General features: G+C 35.0%; 3 protein-coding genes across 9 annotated transcripts in view; 1 reads left to right on the plus strand and 2 right to left on the minus strand.

Annotated features, from left to right (window-relative positions):
- Positions 1-2,999: 2,999 nt before the first annotated feature.
- LOC119073267 (inosine-5'-monophosphate dehydrogenase) lies at positions 3,000-7,710 on the minus strand. Of its 3 annotated transcripts, XM_037178644.1 has the most exons (6): positions 7,550-7,705; positions 7,254-7,474; positions 4,983-5,057; positions 4,770-4,920; positions 3,510-4,708; positions 3,000-3,447 (listed from the first exon to the last, which is right to left on the minus strand). In XM_037178644.1, the coding sequence occupies exons 2-6, from the start codon at positions 7,274-7,276 to the stop codon at positions 3,342-3,344; spliced, it is 1,554 nt and encodes a 517-aa protein (XP_037034539.1). In that variant the 5' UTR covers positions 7,277-7,474; positions 7,550-7,705; the 3' UTR covers positions 3,000-3,341. The 3 variants fall into 3 exon arrangements, with proteins under 3 accessions (XP_037034539.1, XP_037034540.1, XP_037034541.1); XM_037178645.1 differs by lacking the exon at positions 7,254-7,474 and having other exon boundaries at positions 3,007-3,447; positions 7,550-7,710; XM_037178646.1 differs by lacking the exon at positions 7,254-7,474 and having other exon boundaries at positions 3,007-3,447; positions 7,655-7,673.
- Positions 5,470-6,791, plus strand: LOC119073280 (prostaglandin reductase 1-like). Its single transcript, XM_037178664.1, has 4 exons — positions 5,470-5,664; positions 5,730-5,832; positions 5,886-6,065; positions 6,139-6,791. The coding sequence occupies exons 1-4, from the start codon at positions 5,556-5,558 to the stop codon at positions 6,755-6,757; spliced, it is 1,011 nt and encodes a 336-aa protein (XP_037034559.1). The 5' UTR covers positions 5,470-5,555; the 3' UTR covers positions 6,758-6,791.
- Positions 7,711-11,648: 3,938 nt separating the features above from the next.
- LOC119073250 (neuronal PAS domain-containing protein 2-like) overlaps positions 11,649-20,837 on the minus strand; it is a 44,203-nt gene continuing 35,014 nt past the window's right edge. For 4 of the 5 annotated variants that reach the window (XM_037178606.1, XM_037178605.1, XM_037178603.1 and 1 more), the window contains exons 5-10: positions 16,236-16,444; positions 15,384-15,579; positions 15,087-15,318; positions 14,042-15,019; positions 13,847-13,974; positions 13,367-13,782 (exon numbers count right to left, since the gene is read on the minus strand). In XM_037178606.1, coding sequence (XP_037034501.1) covers positions 13,636-13,782; positions 13,847-13,974; positions 14,042-15,019; positions 15,087-15,318; positions 15,384-15,579; positions 16,236-16,444 — 1,890 coding nt within the window. In that variant the 3' untranslated portion in view covers positions 13,367-13,635. Of the gene's footprint in view, positions 13,783-13,846; positions 13,975-14,041; positions 15,020-15,086; positions 15,319-15,383; positions 15,580-16,235; positions 16,445-20,837 lie in introns of all 5 variants that reach the window. The other variant, XM_037178604.1, reaches the window with a different exon arrangement.

The following is a 20,837-nucleotide window of genomic DNA, read 5'->3' on the forward strand; positions in this document are numbered from 1 at the left end:
GTGCCTCTGAAAGTAAATGTATAAAAAGCGAATCATCGTATGCGGTTGTTGGGATATAATGGGAAGGTGTTTATGTTAAACATTAATCAATTTTTTTTCGGTATTGTAATTTTTGGTTATTTATTTGTTGTTCCTCTTTCTATAATCTATTTTACCTTCACGTACAATATTTTTTATGTAGGTAGTGGCAGTTTGTTCCATTTATGTATATTTACATCGGAACTGTATTGATGAAAAACTAACGAAATGTAAAAATAAATTAAAAAGCGTGACATGAGCTATCGCTTAGGAATGGGTGAAATGGTTGGGTTCGTTATCCCAGAAGAACTTTTATATAATTAAGTGCTAAACAATAACAAGGACCACACAGTTTTATAGAAAACACCACGACGTCATAGCCGGATAAACAATTAATTGGTAATGAAGGGTGTGGGCGTTGGCTCTAGAATTTAGATAAATAAATATTATTTTTACATTTTTGATACAGAATTGGTAAGGCTGTTAACGGGGTTGTTACGCTTTAAGAGACGGATTATGGTCTGTTATCTTGTGTAGTAAATTGTCTGTCACAGAGGTGCATAACACTAGTCGATACTCTAAACAGTTACAGATTTAATCGTTATATGCAAGGGTCATATCAATGAACAAACTGATAAAATAAAATGAAAAATTATATTTTTAAATGTTTGTGTGATAGGGCCGTGTACAGATGATTAAAAGGGACTCTTAACGTCAAAAGAATAACGTCAAATTTTGGTCCCGAAAATGTCAGCAAAATTTTAAAAACTTGTTTCGGTAGCAAAATGAATGGTAATTGCGATCGTGAGTGCGTCGTTCAATTGGAAATTTACTGCTGTCTTGAAAAGCGATCAGTGTAAAAACAACTCATGATGGCTAGATCACGCTAGCCTGGAACCACCACTGAATCTTAACCTCGAAACAACTTCTTTACATCATCTTGTTCACTTTACGCGATCCATTTGGGTAAGGGAAGATCTTTTTACGTCCGTAATTATTTCAGCTTTATTTATAGGCATTTCGGTTCCTTCAGTTCCTTTAGTTACTTTTTTCCATTTGTAGGAATTTCAGGAGGTAGCTCTTTAAGTCTGTAGGTATTTCAGCTTTGTTAGGTTCGTCCTTTGGAATGTTAGTTGTTCTGATAGCCTTGCGCTGTGGGTAAGTTATAGTGTTGCATTTACTCCGTTGCCAAGTCACAACGTTTAAAAATTCGATCAAATGAAACTGTATAAAGGAGCCCTATCTGTGTGTGAAAGGTTAACCATCATTGTTTAAAAAATGCATCCGTACTTCTACTTCCTTGAAATATTTTACACGTTGTTGTTATCTAGACGATTATATACCGACTAACTCGTCGTCGACTTGCTTGTAAATCGTAAAATCCAAGTAAAAGCTCATGTTAGTATTTAAAACTTTATCATTCAGCTAAACTTGCGGTCTAAGTCATAAAATACATGATCACTAGCTATATTAATATATGTGTGCATGGCATTTCGATACATTCATATTTTAAGTTGTAACAACAAGAAAGAGGAGGAAGTATTATACAATTTAATTCTATCAACCGCCATACATAATGTGGTACTTTATACGTGATACTGTTAATACGAAGCCAAAGGGTTTAAAACGAGAGCAAATTCATGTTCCATTCCCTGGGGTACATATTAATTATACAAAATCGAGTGCAAAATTCTGAAATCAGTGGTGTGTACATTTTTCCTATTTTTATATGGAAATTGTGGTTTCACGAGCCAGTTCCCAATTTCGTGTGATTCATTTGTAACATTTCGCGGCCAGGGATACATCAAAGTCTAATGAGTTGTTTGAGATAACGAAAATGTCGGTTATGGAATCTCCAATGAATTTTTTTTTTTTACGTTTGACCACTCAGGTACGTCATGACGTTATATACCAGCAAAAAAAGTGACGCCAGGTGTGTTGTCAGTTACCTATGAATAAAATTTACAAATTCGGCACAGTACAAAGCCTTAAACAAAACATCAAAATTATGATGCTTTTTCATTGTTATTTTTAGTACTGACCATTTCCATTCGAGTCGGTAGGATGAGTTTTGATGTATGCTTTTTTTGTGTGTGTCGTATATCTGTGTTGATGGGGAGAAGTTGTGCAGCATAAATGAATAGAATTGTTATGATGAACAATTGCATTTTAGATAGTAGGATAATGTATAAAATCGTTATTCTGTTTATTCAGAACGTCATCAAATTTTGTTACTAATGAGAACGGGTTATGACGATCTGTTTGAGAAAAAATGTTCTAAATACATAGATATGTAGAGTAGGTGTGTAGTGAAAATTTCGGATATCGAGTCAATTCTGAGAGAATCCAAATACTGACCGTAAGGCATCTATAGGAATGGTTTGGATGTGCTTAAATGTGAAATAGAATTTGCATCGGGTAACAAAAGGAGTATGGAACCGGAGAACAAAGACAGGTCTTCATATCTACGTTGGGTTTTTATCAAACTAATTTGTTCAAAAGCTTTTTAACCTTCCTTCAGACAAAGTGCTCTTTTTCTTGCGATCTCAATGAAATTGGTCTCTGTGCAAATAATAAAGCGTCTCAAACGAACGCCTCAACACCAATTTTGTAGCCTCGTTATGATTGAAATTTTTAGAGGAAACCGGCCTTATGTATGGGCTTGGCCTTCTAAAGCAAAATATGTCTTGAAACTAATGAAGTAAAAGATTTTCGATGTTTATTTAGCTAGAATATCATGAACACTGAACACGCATTTTGAAAACTAGATTTAAAAAAAAAGAAAAGAAAACTGCCACGTCCGAGGATCAGACCCGGGCCTTATTCTGAACAGAATAGTTTTCAAAATGCGTGCTCGATCTCTGCAATACAGCTGTTTTAATAGAAGTTACAGATTCGATATATCAACTAGTGTCTAAAGTAATTTTGCCATTTATCTGATCCCGTATGCTGCATTCCTTGAACTAACAAATCAAAAACATTTGGTTTTCAGTGCTTTTCACTTGAACATATTTTTTTTAATTATTAAACTTTGTAAACCGTATAACATTCATTGACAATTTTAATATACAAATGTTACTCTATGCCTTAAGTACACAATGTAGTTTTGCTTAGACAGATTAATTTTGCATATTCTAAGATTTTGACTCTTGATTGGTCCACAATGCAAAAATATTTTTTTTTATATATTGACACAATACCACCGCGCTATCTTGGTATGTTCTACAATCTTCCTTAATTGTTAACATACATCACTTTACTTAGCTTAAATCTTACCGAATGAATTGATAATTTTTCTTCTATTTTATATGCCGTACATCATTTTAGAACAAACGTTTTTCGTAGGAAAATAAACCGTGGACATTACCTTCTGCTTGGGCCGAGTGTGTTCGCTTCATGAAACGTAAATCACCGGAACGAAGCATTTTCCTGCAAAGAATATTCTGGAATTAATTTCCAAAATGTAAATTCGTTAAGCAAAGTAATCTTACTGTAATTGACCAACAGACTTGGCACCGATATCCTGACAGCTGTGCTGCAATCCACACTCGAGATATGGCAAAAATCGCAAAACTGAACCTTTATCAGCAATACTACCGCTGACGCCCTGCGCCACTCTCAATTTATCCATTTCATTGTGATAATATCTGCTCATTGCCGAGCCCTTCGTGTCCGATTTTTCCATTGCCTCCAGGCTGCCCATACCACGATATTTCTTTAGACGAACGCCGTCCGAAAAGAAATAATCTCCAGGCGCTTCAGACGTACCAGCTAAAAGTGATCCCATCATCACGGTTGCTGCGCCCAAGGACAAAGCCTTTGCGATTTGTCCAATGGATTGGATGCCACCATCCGCAATGACCGGAACTCCGAATTGACTGGCATATTTACTGACTTGGTAAACAGCTGTCGCTTGAGGACAGCCACACGCCATAACTTCTTGAGTTATGCAAATAGAACCACTCCCCATTCCGACTCTGAGGCCATCAGCACCGGCGTCAATTAAATTTTTAGCCTGTGATCGCGTTACCACATTGCCACCAATCACCTGAAGTGACGGATATGTTGCTTTAATGAACTTTATCATCTCGATCTGGTAGCTAGAGTTTCCTTGTGATGAATCAAGGACGACGACGTCAACGCCAGCCTGTACAAGCAATGCCAATCGATCTTTATCAGTATCTCTGGTACCAATTGCTGCACCAACCAGTAGTTGTTTATTACTATCCTTCGAAGCATTCGGATAGTTGCGCGCTTTTTTCAAATCAGTACGCGCAATCAAAGCAACCAATTGCCCCTTGTCGTTTATGATTGGCAGTTTACCCTTCTTGCTAACTTCCAAAATCTTGTTGGCTTCTTGTAGCGTTACACCTTTCCGAGCTGTTATCATGTCCTCCACTTTCGTCATGACTTTTTCCAACGTCATATTGACATCATCCATGCGAAAGTCTATATCACGTGACGTAACAATACCGAGGAGAACATCACCAAGCTTTCCGTTCTTGGTGATTGGAATGCCAGTAAAACCGTTCTTCTTTTTTGCATTAAGAACATCAGCCACTGTCTGATCTGGACCCATGACAACTGGATCCCTGATAAATCCATGTTTGTACTTTTTAACTTTCATCACTTCGCTGCATTGATATTCTGGAGTGCAATTGTGATGAATTATACCGATACCACCGCAAAGCTGTAACCGAACGAATATTAGATTTCCACTCGTTACACAAATTTTTGAAAATTTTTCTTACAGCCATCGCTATAGCCATCTCAGATTCGGTAACAGTATCCATGGGAGACGACACAAGCGGTGCTTTTAACGCAAGATTTTTTGTTAAGGGAGAGCTCAAGTCGACATCATCTGCTGTGAAGTCTATGAATCCAGGAAGAATGATGAAATCACTGAAAATTATTGAGTTGAAATGTGAAATTGGAAAGTCTATCTACTAATATTCTGAACGTACTTGTATGTAAGACCATCTCCGTTTTGAAATAGTTGATCTGCTGATAATCCATCTTGTATATCTGACATATTGAAGCTGAAAGATCGAGAAGTAAAGAGGTCAAGGTCATGAATATACAGCAAGCTATACTGATACTAATGGTAAGTTGTGAACACATGTCAGACTACATTCAAAATTGTAATCCAATTGCTACCATATTACTGAACATATTAGTAAATTAATTGGAAAATGTGTGCAAAAGCTATTAGCTTACGTCTTGTATCGATATAACGTCTGTTATGTGTATTGTTCATCAACCACAACAACCTTCAACCTAAATATAGTGTTCCTACTAATTTGAACTAATGGAACGTACAGAAATGTGAATCCATTTGGTAGTTTGTTTAAAAAAACCGCCATTGAACCAATATTCTACATTTAAAATACCACTTCCACACTACTACTACAGTGTGCAACTGTGTTTAACCACAGTAAATAACAAAATGGTAAAAAAACATTCTGATAGCGTCTCATATTTCGGAATGTTTAAGTCGCATTGTTTGGAAAGATTTGACGTGTAAACATTGATAAGTCATGGTGCTAACAAAGAAATTTATTTACGCGAAACGTGTCGAAGGTGAACCGAAAGAAACGGATTTTAGTCTTATTGAATATGACCTACCTGTTGCACTAAACAATGGAGGTTTGTAAATAAATTGCTTTTCTTTCTTTGACGGCTTCATTTGATTTTGTCCAACAAAATTACAGAGGTGTTTGTTGAAGCCATTTATCATAGTGTTGACCCCTATATGAGGGTAGCCATGGGTAATCACCCAATTGGAACGACAATGATTGGAGGTCAAATTGCGAGGTAAATGGAATACTTTTAAACTAAAGAAAATGAGAATAAAGGAAGTCCTTTAGGGTGGTGGAATCCAGAAATGATTTGTATCCAAAAGATTCAATAATATTTGGACAACTGGGATGGCAAACGCATTCAATATTCAACCCTGTTAATAACAAAGACTCGATTCAAACGTACGTTCTACCCTCGTTTGGCGAACTATCCGTTTCGCTTGGGCTTGGTGCTCTCGGTATGCCTGGGTAATGCAATGATTTTCACAATCGTCCAGCAATTATTAACACAAGCCCTGATTGATTATCAATGAAAACACAGGAACTGTGCATTCTTTGGATTTTTAACTGTTTGCAAGCCACGTCCTGGTGACGTGGTTGTGATTACTGGAGCTGCCGGTGCGATAGGTAGTCTAGCAGGACAAATAGCTAAATTGAAGGGATGTAAAGTGATTGGACTGGCTGGCTCGGAAGACAAGTGTAACCGTTTGATTAATGAGCTAAATTTCGATCATGCCATCAATTACAAAACTCAAAATATTCCACAAACATTTCAACAAATGGCTCCCGACGGCATCGACTGTTTTTTCGATAATGTTGGTGGCACGACTAGCGTGGAAATTATCTATAAAATGAGGGAATTTGGTCGAATCTGTGTCTGTGGTTCAATTTCTTCCCACAATTCAGATGCATCGACCGTCAGTCCGGTACGGATTGTTCAGCCAGCTTTCGTAACTAAACAGCTGGTCATGGAAGGTATTCAGGCATGGCAGTATGCGGACAAATGGATGGACGGCATTCAACAGATGTTAGAATGGGTTAGCGACGGTAAAATTAAGTGCTGTGAGACTGTGACGCATGGTTTTGAAAGTTTACCGAAAGCTTTTGTTAACATGATGAAAGGCGGAAATTTTGGGAAAGCCGTTGTTAAGTCGAAATGAGTTTTCCGAATAAAATCATTCCTGTTGGAGTACACACTATGATGAAATTTAAATTCCGTTACTGGACTGCTAAAGTTCTAAACCTATCGGAAAATAATGCAACCACACCGACCTTGAACCACAAAGAAACCCGCGGAAACAAAAATTCGTTGTAAGATACACATACATTCGTCTCACTTCCAGTCAATATAAGCTACAACTTATTTTTGTTTGAGCAACTATAATAAAATCATTGAATTGGATCATTTACGATCCCAAAAGAAACTATGTCTTCATTTGCATGTCCTATTATATTATTCTCAAGTGGTTGGCATGTGTATGAGACAAGCCACATGAATAAAACCGGATATTTTTTTCGTAAAAAAAGGTTGTGGCAAACAATATTGTTCATATAAAATTCTATAGCGACAGAACTCCAGTTATACTTCGATACCCAATATATCTCACTAGTAGTTGAGGTTATGTTTTGCATGTACATGTAAAGTAATCAACTTACTTAGTAACAATATTGATTCGCATAAATAATTGATAAGATGTTGACACAAATTACACGCGAACAGTATTTTAAAATTGCATCCGGATAATGACGACCGACACACTTTATATTGATTTATTCAATCGCTTTATACTAATTTTTTTCCCTTTGCAATTCCCTCAAAAACAATAATGCCACACAACCACACCGTCTTATTGAATGTTATTATGCGACGGTAATCGCTTAACATGCCGGTAAAATTAAAATATTAAATCTGATTTTTGATCGCAATGAATTTGTTTCACATAAAATGTTACCTGCAGATATTTATTCCAGGTTGACGCAAACTTTTATAAACCAAAATTTACGGATTTTTTTTGGAAACAAAGTAATAAAATGAGCTACAAAAAATTATAACTCACGACAGTATCGTTGGTTTGTAGAAATGACGACACTCTGACTGAATCTAAAACGAATAAGAAAATTTTACTTGTTTGATTTTGGGCTCGGATGATTCTTTCGTTTATATTAAATACTAATACGAACGAAACAAAACGTGAATGTGCTATACAGCAACGTCGTCATATTCAATTATCATGGTTGTTGTATAAATCACTCATTCGTTTAACTATATTTTTGATATTTAACCACTGAGCGTATGTGGTGATATTTGTTTCTCAACAAAGACCTCAACAATCGAATGAGACTTGGAAATATAAGATTATGCACCTCTTGCCAAAATTGCTATCGAGACGTGTGGACATTGCTGGTCGAGCCGAAGGTGAGAACCGTAATGATCACAGGTCAAGATAACAATTTTGGCAAGAGGTGCATACACTTTTTTATCTGCCGAGAGCATATATACTGAGCTCAACAAAAATGCTCTAGAGGGATAAGCGGGAAAATATTGTTTTAGTTCTCTGGAACTTTCATACATAAATCATATTACTTACTCTTCCGTGCCTTAGAGGCGTTTAAAAAAGGGGAAATCGTACAATATAGTTGATTCATGTGGTATTGCGATTCTGCGGCTGAAATGTAAACTGAAACATGTGCTTTATGTATTACAAGGTACTGTACAGAGGAGACATGATGAAAATGTGGAAAAGAGATACACTATCGGTCACTGTAGAGTAGGAAAATGCTTCTGAAATCCAGTATATGTGGAGGAGAGTATATCATTTCGAAATGTTCGTAATACATTTCCCACGTGTTTTTCGGTGATTTTCCTATCCAAATTTTCGCTTGTAATGACACATCTTGATATTGCTTAATTTAGCAATTCGTTTAATTATCGTTTCTGAGATGATGACAAATAGTTATTTATGCAACTAGGTAGGACAAATATTTTTTGAGGTATGTGGAAGCACACAGGTCAAAAAATATTTTCACCTCTGTTCAGTGTAAAACTTTCCATGTACCCTTTGGCATCGAGGATTATTTGTTCCCACATTTTGGAGGTGCGAAAATATCGTTTTTCTCGTCTGGATATTAGCTTTTTTCTCAATTCAGTGACGAGGAGTAAAATTTCGTTGGCTTTTTTAGAAAAACGCTGTAGATATGTAGATTGTCACACGGGATAATAATTGTTAATTATGACATCGAGTGCGAAGTTGAGGCAGCAGGCCATGTGTCATAATACACATTGTGAGCCTAATCAAGTACTTACAATCAAGTCACAATAATACAGACCTCTTGTCCCTCTTGTCTAGGACTTTTGTCAGTCCCTAAGGAGCGAGTTGCTCCCATCCAAGGTTGTGGATGGGCTCTAGGGGATGAAGAAATCTATGATCTCTGCGATGTGCAGACAAAATATTTGGCATTAAATAAAATCCATTTGAGCGAATGAGACACAAAAATCTGAATTTTACTTTCCGCTCATCAAAAAACAAGAAATCTATGAATCGTTGGAATCAACAAGATAAGAGATTCTAAAAAATACGCCATTTCGGTTGTTGTTTTATTCCAATTTAATTAATTTAATTTTAAGTTTTTTTTTTGTTTCAAATCAATCGTTTGTTTTCATTCCAAATTGCGATTAACAATAAATTTTGAAAATAATTTAAATTCTGAAATTAGATAGAAACAAAAGAAATAAAATTGACTACTCTAATGTGCTCGCAATAAAAAATAATTAAAATTAACCACATGTTTGTATTAACTATTATTTCCAGAGACAGTCTTTGATTTCATTAATTTACTATAGTTACAATTGAATATATATTTTTTTTAATTCTTTTATTCATTTATATAACAACAATATATTTAGATTATAACATTAATTCTATTAGATCAACATCGCACACAAGTATATTAATCTTAAGTTTGAAGAAACAATTTTTTTTGTTTGTAAAATTATAAGATGGTCAAATGAAGTTTTAAATTTCTTTTCAAAATTAAGCTATGGGGTAATTTAAACCTACAAATATATTCTTAAAAACACACTGACTCGTTGGTAATTTACTGTAATATTTATGAATAATATATTTAGCTTTTGTTGTTGTTTCTTTCTTTAAATTAGTGTAAAATTTTCTGCTTAAGTTCATTTTGTGTTTTAGAGTAATGCTCCGTCACAAGCAGCATGGTCCACAGATTTAGAATCGTTGACTGGAGAACAATCACGCCAAGAGTAGGAAGATTGTGAGTGAGGATATTCAATTAAAAAATATTAAAAGGAATACTCGGAACACATTCAAGCCGAAATAAGGGTTCGTGTATTAAAAGAAAATTTATTAAATTTTGAATTTCGAAAGTTCAGATCTATATAAACTGAACAATTTACATGATCCAGGCATATATTTTAATCAAAATACGAATCTTCAATGCTCTTGCATATTTCAGGTTGGTCGAAACTTGCTATTGAAAATTTTGTTGATTTTTTATTTGTCAGTGTACATACAGGTGCTCTATGGATTTAAATTCGTATTCCGTATTACCGGTTCTAATAACCCGCACAAAGGAAACATAAGGGTTGAATCTTATTACGTAAAATTTGAAAAGAATGACCGTTCACCGTCAATGGCTTTACGTCATCTTTGTGGTCAGAAGTAAATTGAAGGCACATAATTGTGTTTCGTATAATTTTACACGGAAATAGCGTTCACACTAAGGATGGAATAGAAAAATGTTTTGTAAATATTTAATTTTGCTGAGTGAGACGGAAAAAAGTGTAAACAGAAACAAAACCGGGAGAATGTGGAAGGATTCATAGTTCCTAGTTAATTGAAAAACGTTTTTAATGCGTTGTTAGACCATAGCTTCAATAAATAAACCGCTTACTTACTTAACATAATGGTAACTCCACCTTCACCTAATACTTCATTTTCTTAACATTTGTCTTCAAATCTAATGCACTTTTGCTAGTCACCCCTTGACACCCCATTTGTGTATATATATGTGTAAAGTGTCTGTTGGTCTTGTGACTAAAATGTTGGGCATATACAACTACCATTCCAAAGTTTATTTAAATTATTCATTTTATTTTGACTAATCTCCAGAAATATTCTTATTTACATTGAAACCTTTAAGTTCAGGTTTTAGTCCGTGTCCTTAAGGAGGCATTTAGCGTTTAACCGTATAAATGGCACTTACATCGTTTGCCTGCGATCTCGCTTAGAATTGATCGGCCTGGTGATTATACATTAACAACATAATAGAAATATGCTATTTATGACTGAAGAAACAAACATATTATAGGAAAGGTCTGAAAAAAAAGGTTTTGAGATTGACTCTAGCCCGGCACTTCACAAAGAATAAGGTTGTCATGTAAGACCTTACATTGTACATTGTACAACAATATCATTGTCATTAAGGTTTCTCATTTACATATTGCACCGTTTATAATTTCAGACATTTCGCGGATTTTTTTTTAAACATCCATCGTTGCAGGCAAGGGATTTTTTAATCTGGCCCCTGATTTTTTCAGATTTTATAGACTTTCCTAATAACACCAGATATTTTGCGATCAGGGAAGAAAATAGTCTGCTTCTAACTGTTGTTTTCTGTTATAAATGTTATGGACGAATTTTGCATTGCAGGTTTGCGAACATTGAGAATTTTTTCGGCTGGATATTAAACCATTTTTTACATTTGGGCATCAAAACAACTTTAGTTCGGGCCATGACTTCACTGTGGGCGAAGAAATTTGGTATTCCCTTTCATCTCAAGTATGAACCTCCGACAAAAATGAAAATTTTTGACAATGTTAGCTGAAAATAGAGACATACTAACTTTCACATCCCAGTCAATAGATTTGTATTGATATATTGTGAAAGTTACTGCGCCCGGCACATATCATCCCACCATTTTTAATTATCTGAAGAAATAGCAGGTCCCGACGAAATTTACAAGTTTAGCCCAAGAAAATGTCCATATTATTTATCCCTAAATAATCTAAGATCAATCTCACCTTTTTTTCAATTTAAAGAAATTGAACCAAGCTGCTCGAGAAACATCAAGGAAAAAGAAGTGTTAGATGGGTGCTAAAATAACCACTAAAAACCGTTTAATAATACCCGCATACTAATGCTTCATTGGTAGATTTTCCACAAATATCTGACAAACTACTAATTGTTGCTGTGTCATTCGTTGATAATTTTCTTTTTTTTTAATTTTGTATTTCACGAATTCATCAAAATGTTAAAAATATAAATCAAATTTTCCTTTTATATAAATTGGTCAATATTCACAATTGATGCCACTCCTCCAAAAATTTTTTTTTTCATTTTAATTTTCGTGTTGTTTACTAAATTTTACGAAAAATATTTTATTTTATTTTATGAGTCGTTTATTAATATAATGTCATTCATATATTATCTAAACCATACTTTTTTTCATAACATCTACTCTCAACTATAATATTAAATTACGAAAAAAGAAAAGACAATTTAACGTACTTATCAATCGAAATAGGGTATGTATGTGATTGGCGGCCATAATTGTAATAAAAACGAAAATAGAAACAAATTTTCATGCTAAGTTAAATGTCAACAAATAAGGCAAATGATAGGAATATCAATGAGTGAATAAAATGAGTCATCATTCAAGGTCTGTGACCTACACAATTTCACAATTTTTCAAATGAAAAGGCATATGGTGGCTTCACCGACTACATTGACTTTGTCCCCACCGATATAAAGTATTTTTTGAACAAGTGAAATCGGGTTGTGCTATTCAATCCATACTGAAGAAATGTGGCTGAACAAGCTGCACTGGATGATTTCAATTTTTTTTTTCTGATGTTTGACAGGCTGAGTCTACTGAATGAAGTTCAGATCAGAATGCTAGTGGTCCATGTAGAGATTTTTTTACGTATTTAGCTGCAGTCTTACGGCATGGCATACCTATGTCAAGAGTATTTTCACCAAGCCAGGTCATAGCGTATGAAAAAAAAAAACGATTAGGCTGTGCTTTATGATCTTTCTGTCATTGAAAAAAGTCATAAATCGAAAAAAATAGCCGTACAGCATGAATTACATCTCGTTAGATTTTACCGATCGGAATGATGATTACGTTTTTCATCGAATATCAGACAATGACAAGGTATTTCGACCACACAAATTTTTATAGAGACAAAAAATGAGTGTAATTGCTTAATTACGTACGGTAATAAAGCTTATCAATCCATGGCATCAACTAGTAACATCCGCGAGGTCACATTCCTCACACATCAGTCTGCAAAATTCTATGTAGCTTACTGAGGTTCAGAGCTAACCTTTCAGAAACTGAAAGCAGTTGTCCCTCGTAAATCTGCTACTTGCTTTGATCAATGGGTAACGTTTCATATATGGCTTATACTAATCGTCGTTGACGACAGTTGATGACTGTCGTGCCTAAAGGATTAAACTCACATCGATCAAAATTTGATTTATTGTAATCCATTTCAATCTATGGGAATTAGGATCAGCGCAAGTAGTTCAATAATCAACCAAACAGGTCGGTTTAATGGAAAATCGGGCATTAAATTTTTAATGTTTGCCTAGAATTCAAATGACCGAAACGAAGCCAGTGCACATGTGGTGGGTACTCCTACTAAAATTATTCAAAGTCCACCAATCACATTAACCCTTTAACTATCGCAAAACTTACTAACTTTCGCTTCTTAGCTTGTTACTCTCTTTACCTCAATTTTTTTTTAACAATTTGCATGGAATTTAATACAAACTCAAAGAGATCACACACTAAACCCAATACAAATTCCCTTTGACCGGTCCGTTGCAAGTAAAACTGTTAGTGAATATCACGTTAAATGACGTTAATGAAGAAGAAATATAAAAAATCATTTGTTATACAATATCGAAACTAAAATGCGGTTCCTGCTGTGATTGCACCCGTTAATTAAAACGGTTCAAGGTACTTTGAAAAACTGATCATAATTATACGGAAATGACGCACATCACGTTGTTCATCTAGGCTCGTCATAGCTATCGTCCCGTTCGTCAGTGCTCGAATTTGGCGATTGGTTAAGCTGTGAAGTATCGAAATAGGTTGTCGTTAGCTCCTGCTTTACATTGACGAATTGTGGATGAACGCGACCGTCATTGTGTGTGGTCTACATCAAAGTTGTTAACATTGAATAAAATTGATTTGATATTCAAATTGCTTGAATTGCTTACCATTCCGATACCCATGGAATATTGACTACTTGATTCTGCGCAAAACGTTCGATCGAAATTTGTGTTTATGTCGCCCATATACGCTGCGTCAGCCATTTGATAATTTTGCATAATCGATTGATTTGTACCTGTTACCATAAAAGCAAAATTTTATTTAAAATGTCTGCAAGGCGCATTAATAGCAACACGACTCACTCATTGGCATCTCTTCATACTGGCTATAACAGCCTAATGGACTCATCATCTGATTCATTCCTCCAGGGTATTGTATTCTTCGTTTAGCCGTCGGATCATCAAAATTATTATCAAAATCGTGTGTCCTCTTCAAGACCGACGTGCATCGCTCATTACCATATTCGGACATTATACTACCAGTTGTACTACTCGGACTGTAAATCGATTGATTTCCATAGTCGGAAATTTTGCACTCAGGTGGACTGGACAAATCTGAATTTGATTCAAAATATCCAACAGCTGTTGGCAAAGGTGGCACACGAGAATCGACTGGTTCTTCTTTTATCGTAAATTGAGCATTCGGTAGTGGATTTGAGAATTTGTTAGTACCAGTTATCGTCTGTTGACTTGATCGTTGTATGATTGTTGGAGGTAATTTTGTATTCTCCACTTTATGTAAAACGGATGGTCTTGACACGTTGGCATTGCATTTGTTTGAGGTTTTTGACGATGTTTCAATGATTTTAACACTTTTATCAATCGAAACTTTGATTGTTTCGACTTTTGGTGCAATGTACGCGAGACCTGGACTTTTGGTATTTCGACATTCAGCACCTACGTCGTCCGAATTGTATGTGTTTGTTGGCGATGGTACATTTTCGTCTGCAGATTCAACTGCCGACGAACTATGTAAATTGGTAATTAAGCTTAATATTGCACGTTCTAATTGAACAGGATTTTCCACAGCCGGCTCGTCACATTCTATAGGACGATAATCACCTTCGCGCTGGATAATGACTGCAAATTTCTTTTTCATTTCTCTGATCAATTTTCGTCCTTCGTCTTCCGTTATCAAGGTATTGTGACAAACAAACGAGCGAACTTCATTCGTGTCACGATCAATGTCTAAATACCCACGAGTTTTGAGGTATATAAATTGACCGGTGCGAGCCATCAAGCGATAGCACGATTCACCATAGGTACTGCCGTAGTCATACACTGAGGAAATAAAAACATTTTTTTATGAAAAAAAAAAACTGAATTCAAGTAAATTAGAAATGTTTACTTTGCCGTAAGGCCACCATCACCCATCTAACGTCATCCTTATGCATAAACGTGAAGGGAGATAATCCGGATACTTCATCTGCCATATAGCCAGCTACAATAGAGATGCGTTGGTCGCATTGCACAATTCTTCCATCAATAAGATGTCTCGTCTTGTATTCAAACTTATTGGCTTCGAACAGACGTTCGGTTATCGTTGGAGGTTTAATAACACGAGCCATGGCCACAAGAACCTATGACAAGTAAGTTAAATGTTCCTTTAGTCTGTCCAGGACTGTCAAAGATTAACTGATTTTACCACATCATTTCCGCTAATGACTTGCAATGGCATGGATGTGTCCTCACGACATCTAGCTCTACGAATTAGATGCATACCCGACCGAAATGTGCTCGCCTTTACTCCGCGGGGAGCAGAATCCGCTCGACGAAAGCAACCATCAAATTGAACTACTTCATATTGTGTTGGTTCGGTTCGTGGACCAGCACGAGCAAGCCTTATTTGTAATAGAGAGAAAATATATATTTTTTACTTGCATTGGAGAAAATAAAATCGATAGTCGAGAAACGTTGTGTGTAGACACCGACTTTTGTCGTGAAATTTTGTGTGTAATGCTATTGAATTTGCTGACATTAAATAACAAAAGAACAGCACATCATAGGGAACTTGAACAGTTTCCCATGGTATATCATACAATTGAATTTACTTATTCATTAGGCACAAACACACAAAAAAAAGTCGCCCCCTGCTTATTCAATGAAATCTTTCATTATTAACTACTTAAGTACGTATCCATCCCGTGATGTATTTAATATAAAATTTTGTTTTGTCGTCTCTACGGTTTTCAAAGCCAAACATCAATTGAGTTATACATTAGCGAGAAGCACACGCTTTTGATTAAAACCAAACAAAATCACAAACAATTTTCGATCGAACAGCTATTATGTTCCATCGAACTCAATTCGACACAATTATTTACTAGCGCGGAAAATGTAAACAAAAAACAGGTAGAACTGAAAAACTTAATCAATACTAAATTAAGGACGACATAAATTTATCACTGAAGCGAACGACGCCCATTGTATTTGAACAGTTCATTTAAAGGTAATATCATTTCCAAGCAAATTTGTCTATTTTGTTTATTTATTTTACCTGATAGTAAATCTTCGTTTATCGGTACGCAATTTTCTGTCAATTTCATCCTCTTCTTCTTGGGAGCGAGGTTTTGGTTCGTTATTTACGTTCGCATCGGCTGGTATATCGAAAAGATTTTCTAAATCGGTTGGTATTAATTGACGCTGCAGAAAGGCATGATCGTCAGGATGAGTGAAATTTGTTATATTTTGTCCAAATAAATCAGTCTGGAAAAAATGGTAGAAAAATTCCACATTAGCATCTGGATTTTATTCTATGTGTGGACGTGTTAGAAGCTAAATAAAAAATAGGATAGAAACGGTAGCGTTTGGTATAAAATCTTGCGCTTCATTTATTATATTATACCATATAGTATGTAGATCTTTAAGGCTTCTACCGTTACTATCAATAACATGTGATTAAAAATTTCTGAATGGTTATTGGTGAATGCCATATTATTCACACAAATAAATTGTTTATTTATATTTCTGACAAAGAAGATCTTTGAGTAAAATGTTTCTCATTTAATCTGACCTAATATGGTTTTGTCTTGAGCAATTCGATAGCCCATTATCTAATAGTGAATTTAGCATCGTCGCATATAAAAAAAATTCATTTGTTGTTAAACAACGATGAGCAATCTCTTAAAAAACTAATTTTTTTTCTCAATGTCGATTTTTTGTTCATAGGTTTCGGAAAGACTTTCAGTCGAAATACTATTTTCGGAAGTCATATTCACGCTATTAGTGAATTACCATATTTTTTTGTCGACTCCGTAATCATATTTTTACTGACTGTTCGAGTTGTATTGATAGGACAGTGAGTCTTTGTAATTAAAATGACAGATAACAGTTTACAATATGATATGCAAATAGTAAAATAAACATAAGAAATTAGCAGTAGTAGAATTAGAAAATAAACAGAAATTAGAATAAAGAAATTAACAACGGAAATCACATGTATACATCTTGTCATGTCTTAAAAATGTATCAAATTAGATTAATTGCGGAATCATGAATTTTTATTAGCTATCTAGGTTTTGCTTCGGATAATCGCCAATAATCGAATAACATTTTAACTGGATTTTCGATAACATTTCCCTTTCGATAATGGATTTAAATCTGTAAGTCCCAAATTAACCGAAACCTAACAACAAACAATAGAAACATTCATAGAACATGTCAATTTAGTCTGCATTTCATTCGTTTGACCCTTGACCCTTACTGTCTTTTGGAATTCGAGTTTTTGACGCAGTTCAGAGGAAACATCTTTGCCAGTATGATAGTCTATTGGCACAGCTCTGCTACTAGCATGAACATAAGAAATAGTTGGAGGCTATCTTAATAGGCGTTGCATTTCTTTCGTAAAGACAGGAGTCATGTCTTGTTAGTGTGAGTAAAAACGCACAATACATGAAATCGTACACGCATACATCTTTGAAATTTGGAGGCTATTTTGACGTTGATAGAATAAGTGTTTCGAGCTAGTAGAAGTGCTATGCTATTGGCCGATAAGTTGTTTAAACGTACAAGGTGAGGATGACAATTTCGAAAGTTTCATTATGGTCAGGTCAAGGCGCTTTACATCACAACACCTTAACCTCACCTTAAGCCTTCTACTCATTAGGGGTAAGCCATTATGGTTCGTAAAGTTTGTAAGTACGTAATTTCGTGAACTTCTGACATTTCTCCAATAAATTTTATGAAAAAATTCTACATCGCCATAGTCACTAACTTCACGAACCATGATTGTTTACCCCTATTATAAGAAGTAAATCCTTCTATGCTTGTAAATGCATTGATTAGGCCTGCGTGTGTTGATCCATATTAAGGTATTGCAACTGGCATAGATACTTTAATATGAACAAATTTAATACAAAATTAATTTCAATTCGGAACCGTGCTGTTGACATAAATGTCACACCATATTCAACGTCTCAATAACGCATTGATTTTTCATCTGAAAGCAAATAATAATAAATCCCGGGAGCTTTATATGCACATTTTAATGTAAAATTGCGCGATAGATCGGCAGTTTCATTCATATATTATTATGTACGTCGCAATTGAAATTAAACTAAACAAAAAATGGTCAATGCGAACGAAAACGTGGAAATGTGCATCCGAAAAATTATAATACCACTTGATGATTCGATCAAAATCATACGAAACGAGTTAAATAATATAAATTGCAATCTGAAAATATAAAAAATAAACAAAATAAAAAAAATGAAAATGTTTTTTGCGATTATGACAGGGAGAAAATGATCACGTTCGCACGAACCTAAAATGTAAATGCCGCATTATTCAGATAGTATTTGCTAGAAAATGGCACGTAAAATAGATTTGATTTACTTGCTCTATTATTAGTTTATGTTTTATATTGGCTTATGCCATTTGATATGGCAATCAAATTAATGATTTAAAAAAAAGTTCCATTTCATTTCAAAATCAAAATCGAAAACAAATTATAGATTCAAAACCAGATGCAACAACCGAATCAAATTACGTGGTAGAAAAATATAGAGTTTAATTAACTTGACATACATTCGCAGAAGAAACAAAAAAAAACGCAAATGTGCAATATGCCAGTGATAAAGTGAACTCTTCTGTTGGTTTTGTCAACGAAATAGAATTTTAATTGAAAATATGAAATTCTGAAAAGGGAGCAAAAACATTGCGTATGCCATTATGAAATATCAATCCATCGGTCGCTTTACAACAAATTTTCTGTTTTGTCTGTATAATTGGGTTTTAAAACAATATTTATCCATCAACATTAATAGCTTCGGTATAGACGATTTATATTATTTGTCGAAAAATTATCACTGAAAAAATGTTTGTCTTTGGAAGCTAGAGTGTACCTTTCAACGCAGAGATTTACATTGGTCTTTTAATATCATCATTTATGGTAAATTTAACAAAAACAACGTAATTGTGTGCTAAAATTTTGCCTCGCAAATGGTGTGAGAAATGAAAAATCAACAGAAGTGAAATTAACAAAATGTATAAAATCGAATGGATGGGTGTTTGTTGCTGGCCAGAGGGTATCTCTACATCACTCGAAAAGTATTGAAATGGTCTCCCCAAACGTTTCCCAGGAATTTACTTAGCTACCAAGATTGAAATTATATTCGGTCTGTCCATTAAATCCTATAGTGCTCTGGTTTCGCAGAGAAACACTACTATCACACGAGAAGATCGGTTGATGATTCCACAAGAACGTTTCAAATGATTTTGTTATACTTGAGAAGTAAAAACTCACTTGCAAATATTATATTTCTTGCCAAACTGATTTTTTTTTCTGTAAGAATTGTTTTAGAAATACTAGGAACCATCAAAACTAGTCCGACATTATACTCTTTCTGCTTAAAGATTTAAGAAGAAGAAGTTGCGTTAATGAAGAGATTTTAATCACATCATAAATGTGCCTTAACAGCATTGGATGGTTCGAAAAACCAAGAGGGATTCTTTTGAAAATCCATCTATCAAAATCGGACCCATTTCGTCTGGGATGGATATATACATGGTTTGAAAGGTATTTGCCAGTAGACCTCAAAACAGGCCTCACACAGACTCGAGCCACACCTGGTTGCTGGTGGAAGGTCTCCGAAGTTGGAAAAATAGTGTTTTTTATCCGAAATTTATATATATATCCGTTATAAATAATCGTTCCGGGTGAGAGTGGGCTCGTTGGAAAGCTGAGCTCAAGTACTTTCGGGTCAAGCCTAGTTTGATTAGATTCATTGATATATGTTTGCAAAAAATGCAAGATTTTTTTTTTCAAAATATGTGTGAACTTTAGACAGGTCTGGGCTGGTACTGATGACGCTAAATGGGAACCTAACATGCTAGTCGTAACATACATTGTCTAAGCTTTTCATTGATACCTCATTTGCAGTGCTGGTGATTGCTGGCGAGTTTAACGAGTAGCGGTTCATAAACATAAAGTTCTGTTATGTCAGCAATCACCAGCACTGCAAATGAGGTATCAACGGAAAGCTTAGACAATGTATGTTACAACTAGCATGTTACGACGAGCCCAATCTCACCCGGAACGATAATTTATACGGCCAAAAAATTCGGATAAAAAACACTATTTTTCCAACTTTGGAGATCTTCCACCAGCAACCGGGTGTGGCTCGAGACTGTGTGAGGCATGTTTTAAGGTCTACTGGCAAAGATCTTTCAAACCATGTATATATCCATCCCAGACGAAATGGGTCCGATTTTGATAGGTGGATTTTCAAAAGAATCCCTCCAATCCTTTTTATACCTTTTTTACTAACTAATATCTGGCAATTGTGTGAGTAAGAAATGCAACAAGTTTACAATTGCCTGCAATGTTACGAACACTTCTAGAGTATGATGGTAAATTTGAGTGTTTCGATTCGAAAGATGTATATGCTGGACGCAAATTGACATAGTAATATATTTCTAAAACTTAAACTTTCTACACAGCGGCTGAAAACACCACAACTAAATTGAGCTTGTTAAAATTGGACCGTTATTTATTTGCCTACGATCTTTTTCAATTCAACTCTATGCGATTGACCTTTTAGATCAATTAATTAGCTGAACAGTCAGACGCAAAAAAGAAAGCGAATATAATCAGTAATTA

This window comes from Bradysia coprophila, unplaced genomic scaffold (assembly GCF_014529535.1).
Source record: "Bradysia coprophila strain Holo2 unplaced genomic scaffold, BU_Bcop_v1 contig_138, whole genome shotgun sequence".
Taxonomy (NCBI): Eukaryota; Metazoa; Arthropoda; class Insecta; order Diptera; family Sciaridae; genus Bradysia; species Bradysia coprophila.

Excerpts from the sequence above, each read along its gene's own strand:
- LOC119073280 (XM_037178664.1), top strand. The coding sequence starts at position 5,556 with ATGGTGCTAACAAAGAAATTTATTTACGCGAAACGTGTCGAAGGTGAA. Across the intron at positions 5,665-5,729 it reads TGTTGCACTAAACAATGGAG|AGGTGTTTGTTGAAGCCATT; the intron begins GTTTGTAAATAA and ends ACAAAATTACAG. Across the intron at positions 6,066-6,138 it reads GGTGCTCTCGGTATGCCTGG|GAACTGTGCATTCTTTGGAT; the intron begins GTAATGCAATGA and ends ATGAAAACACAG.
- LOC119073267 (XM_037178644.1), bottom strand. The coding sequence starts at position 7,276 with ATGCGAATCAATATTGTTACTAA. Across the intron at positions 5,058-7,253 it reads CGAATCAATATTGTTACTAA|CTTCAATATGTCAGATATAC; the intron begins GTAAGTTGATTA and ends TCGATCTTTCAG. Across the intron at positions 4,709-4,769 it reads AGATGGCTATAGCGATGGCT|CTTTGCGGTGGTATCGGTAT; the intron begins GTAAGAAAAATT and ends GTTCGGTTACAG.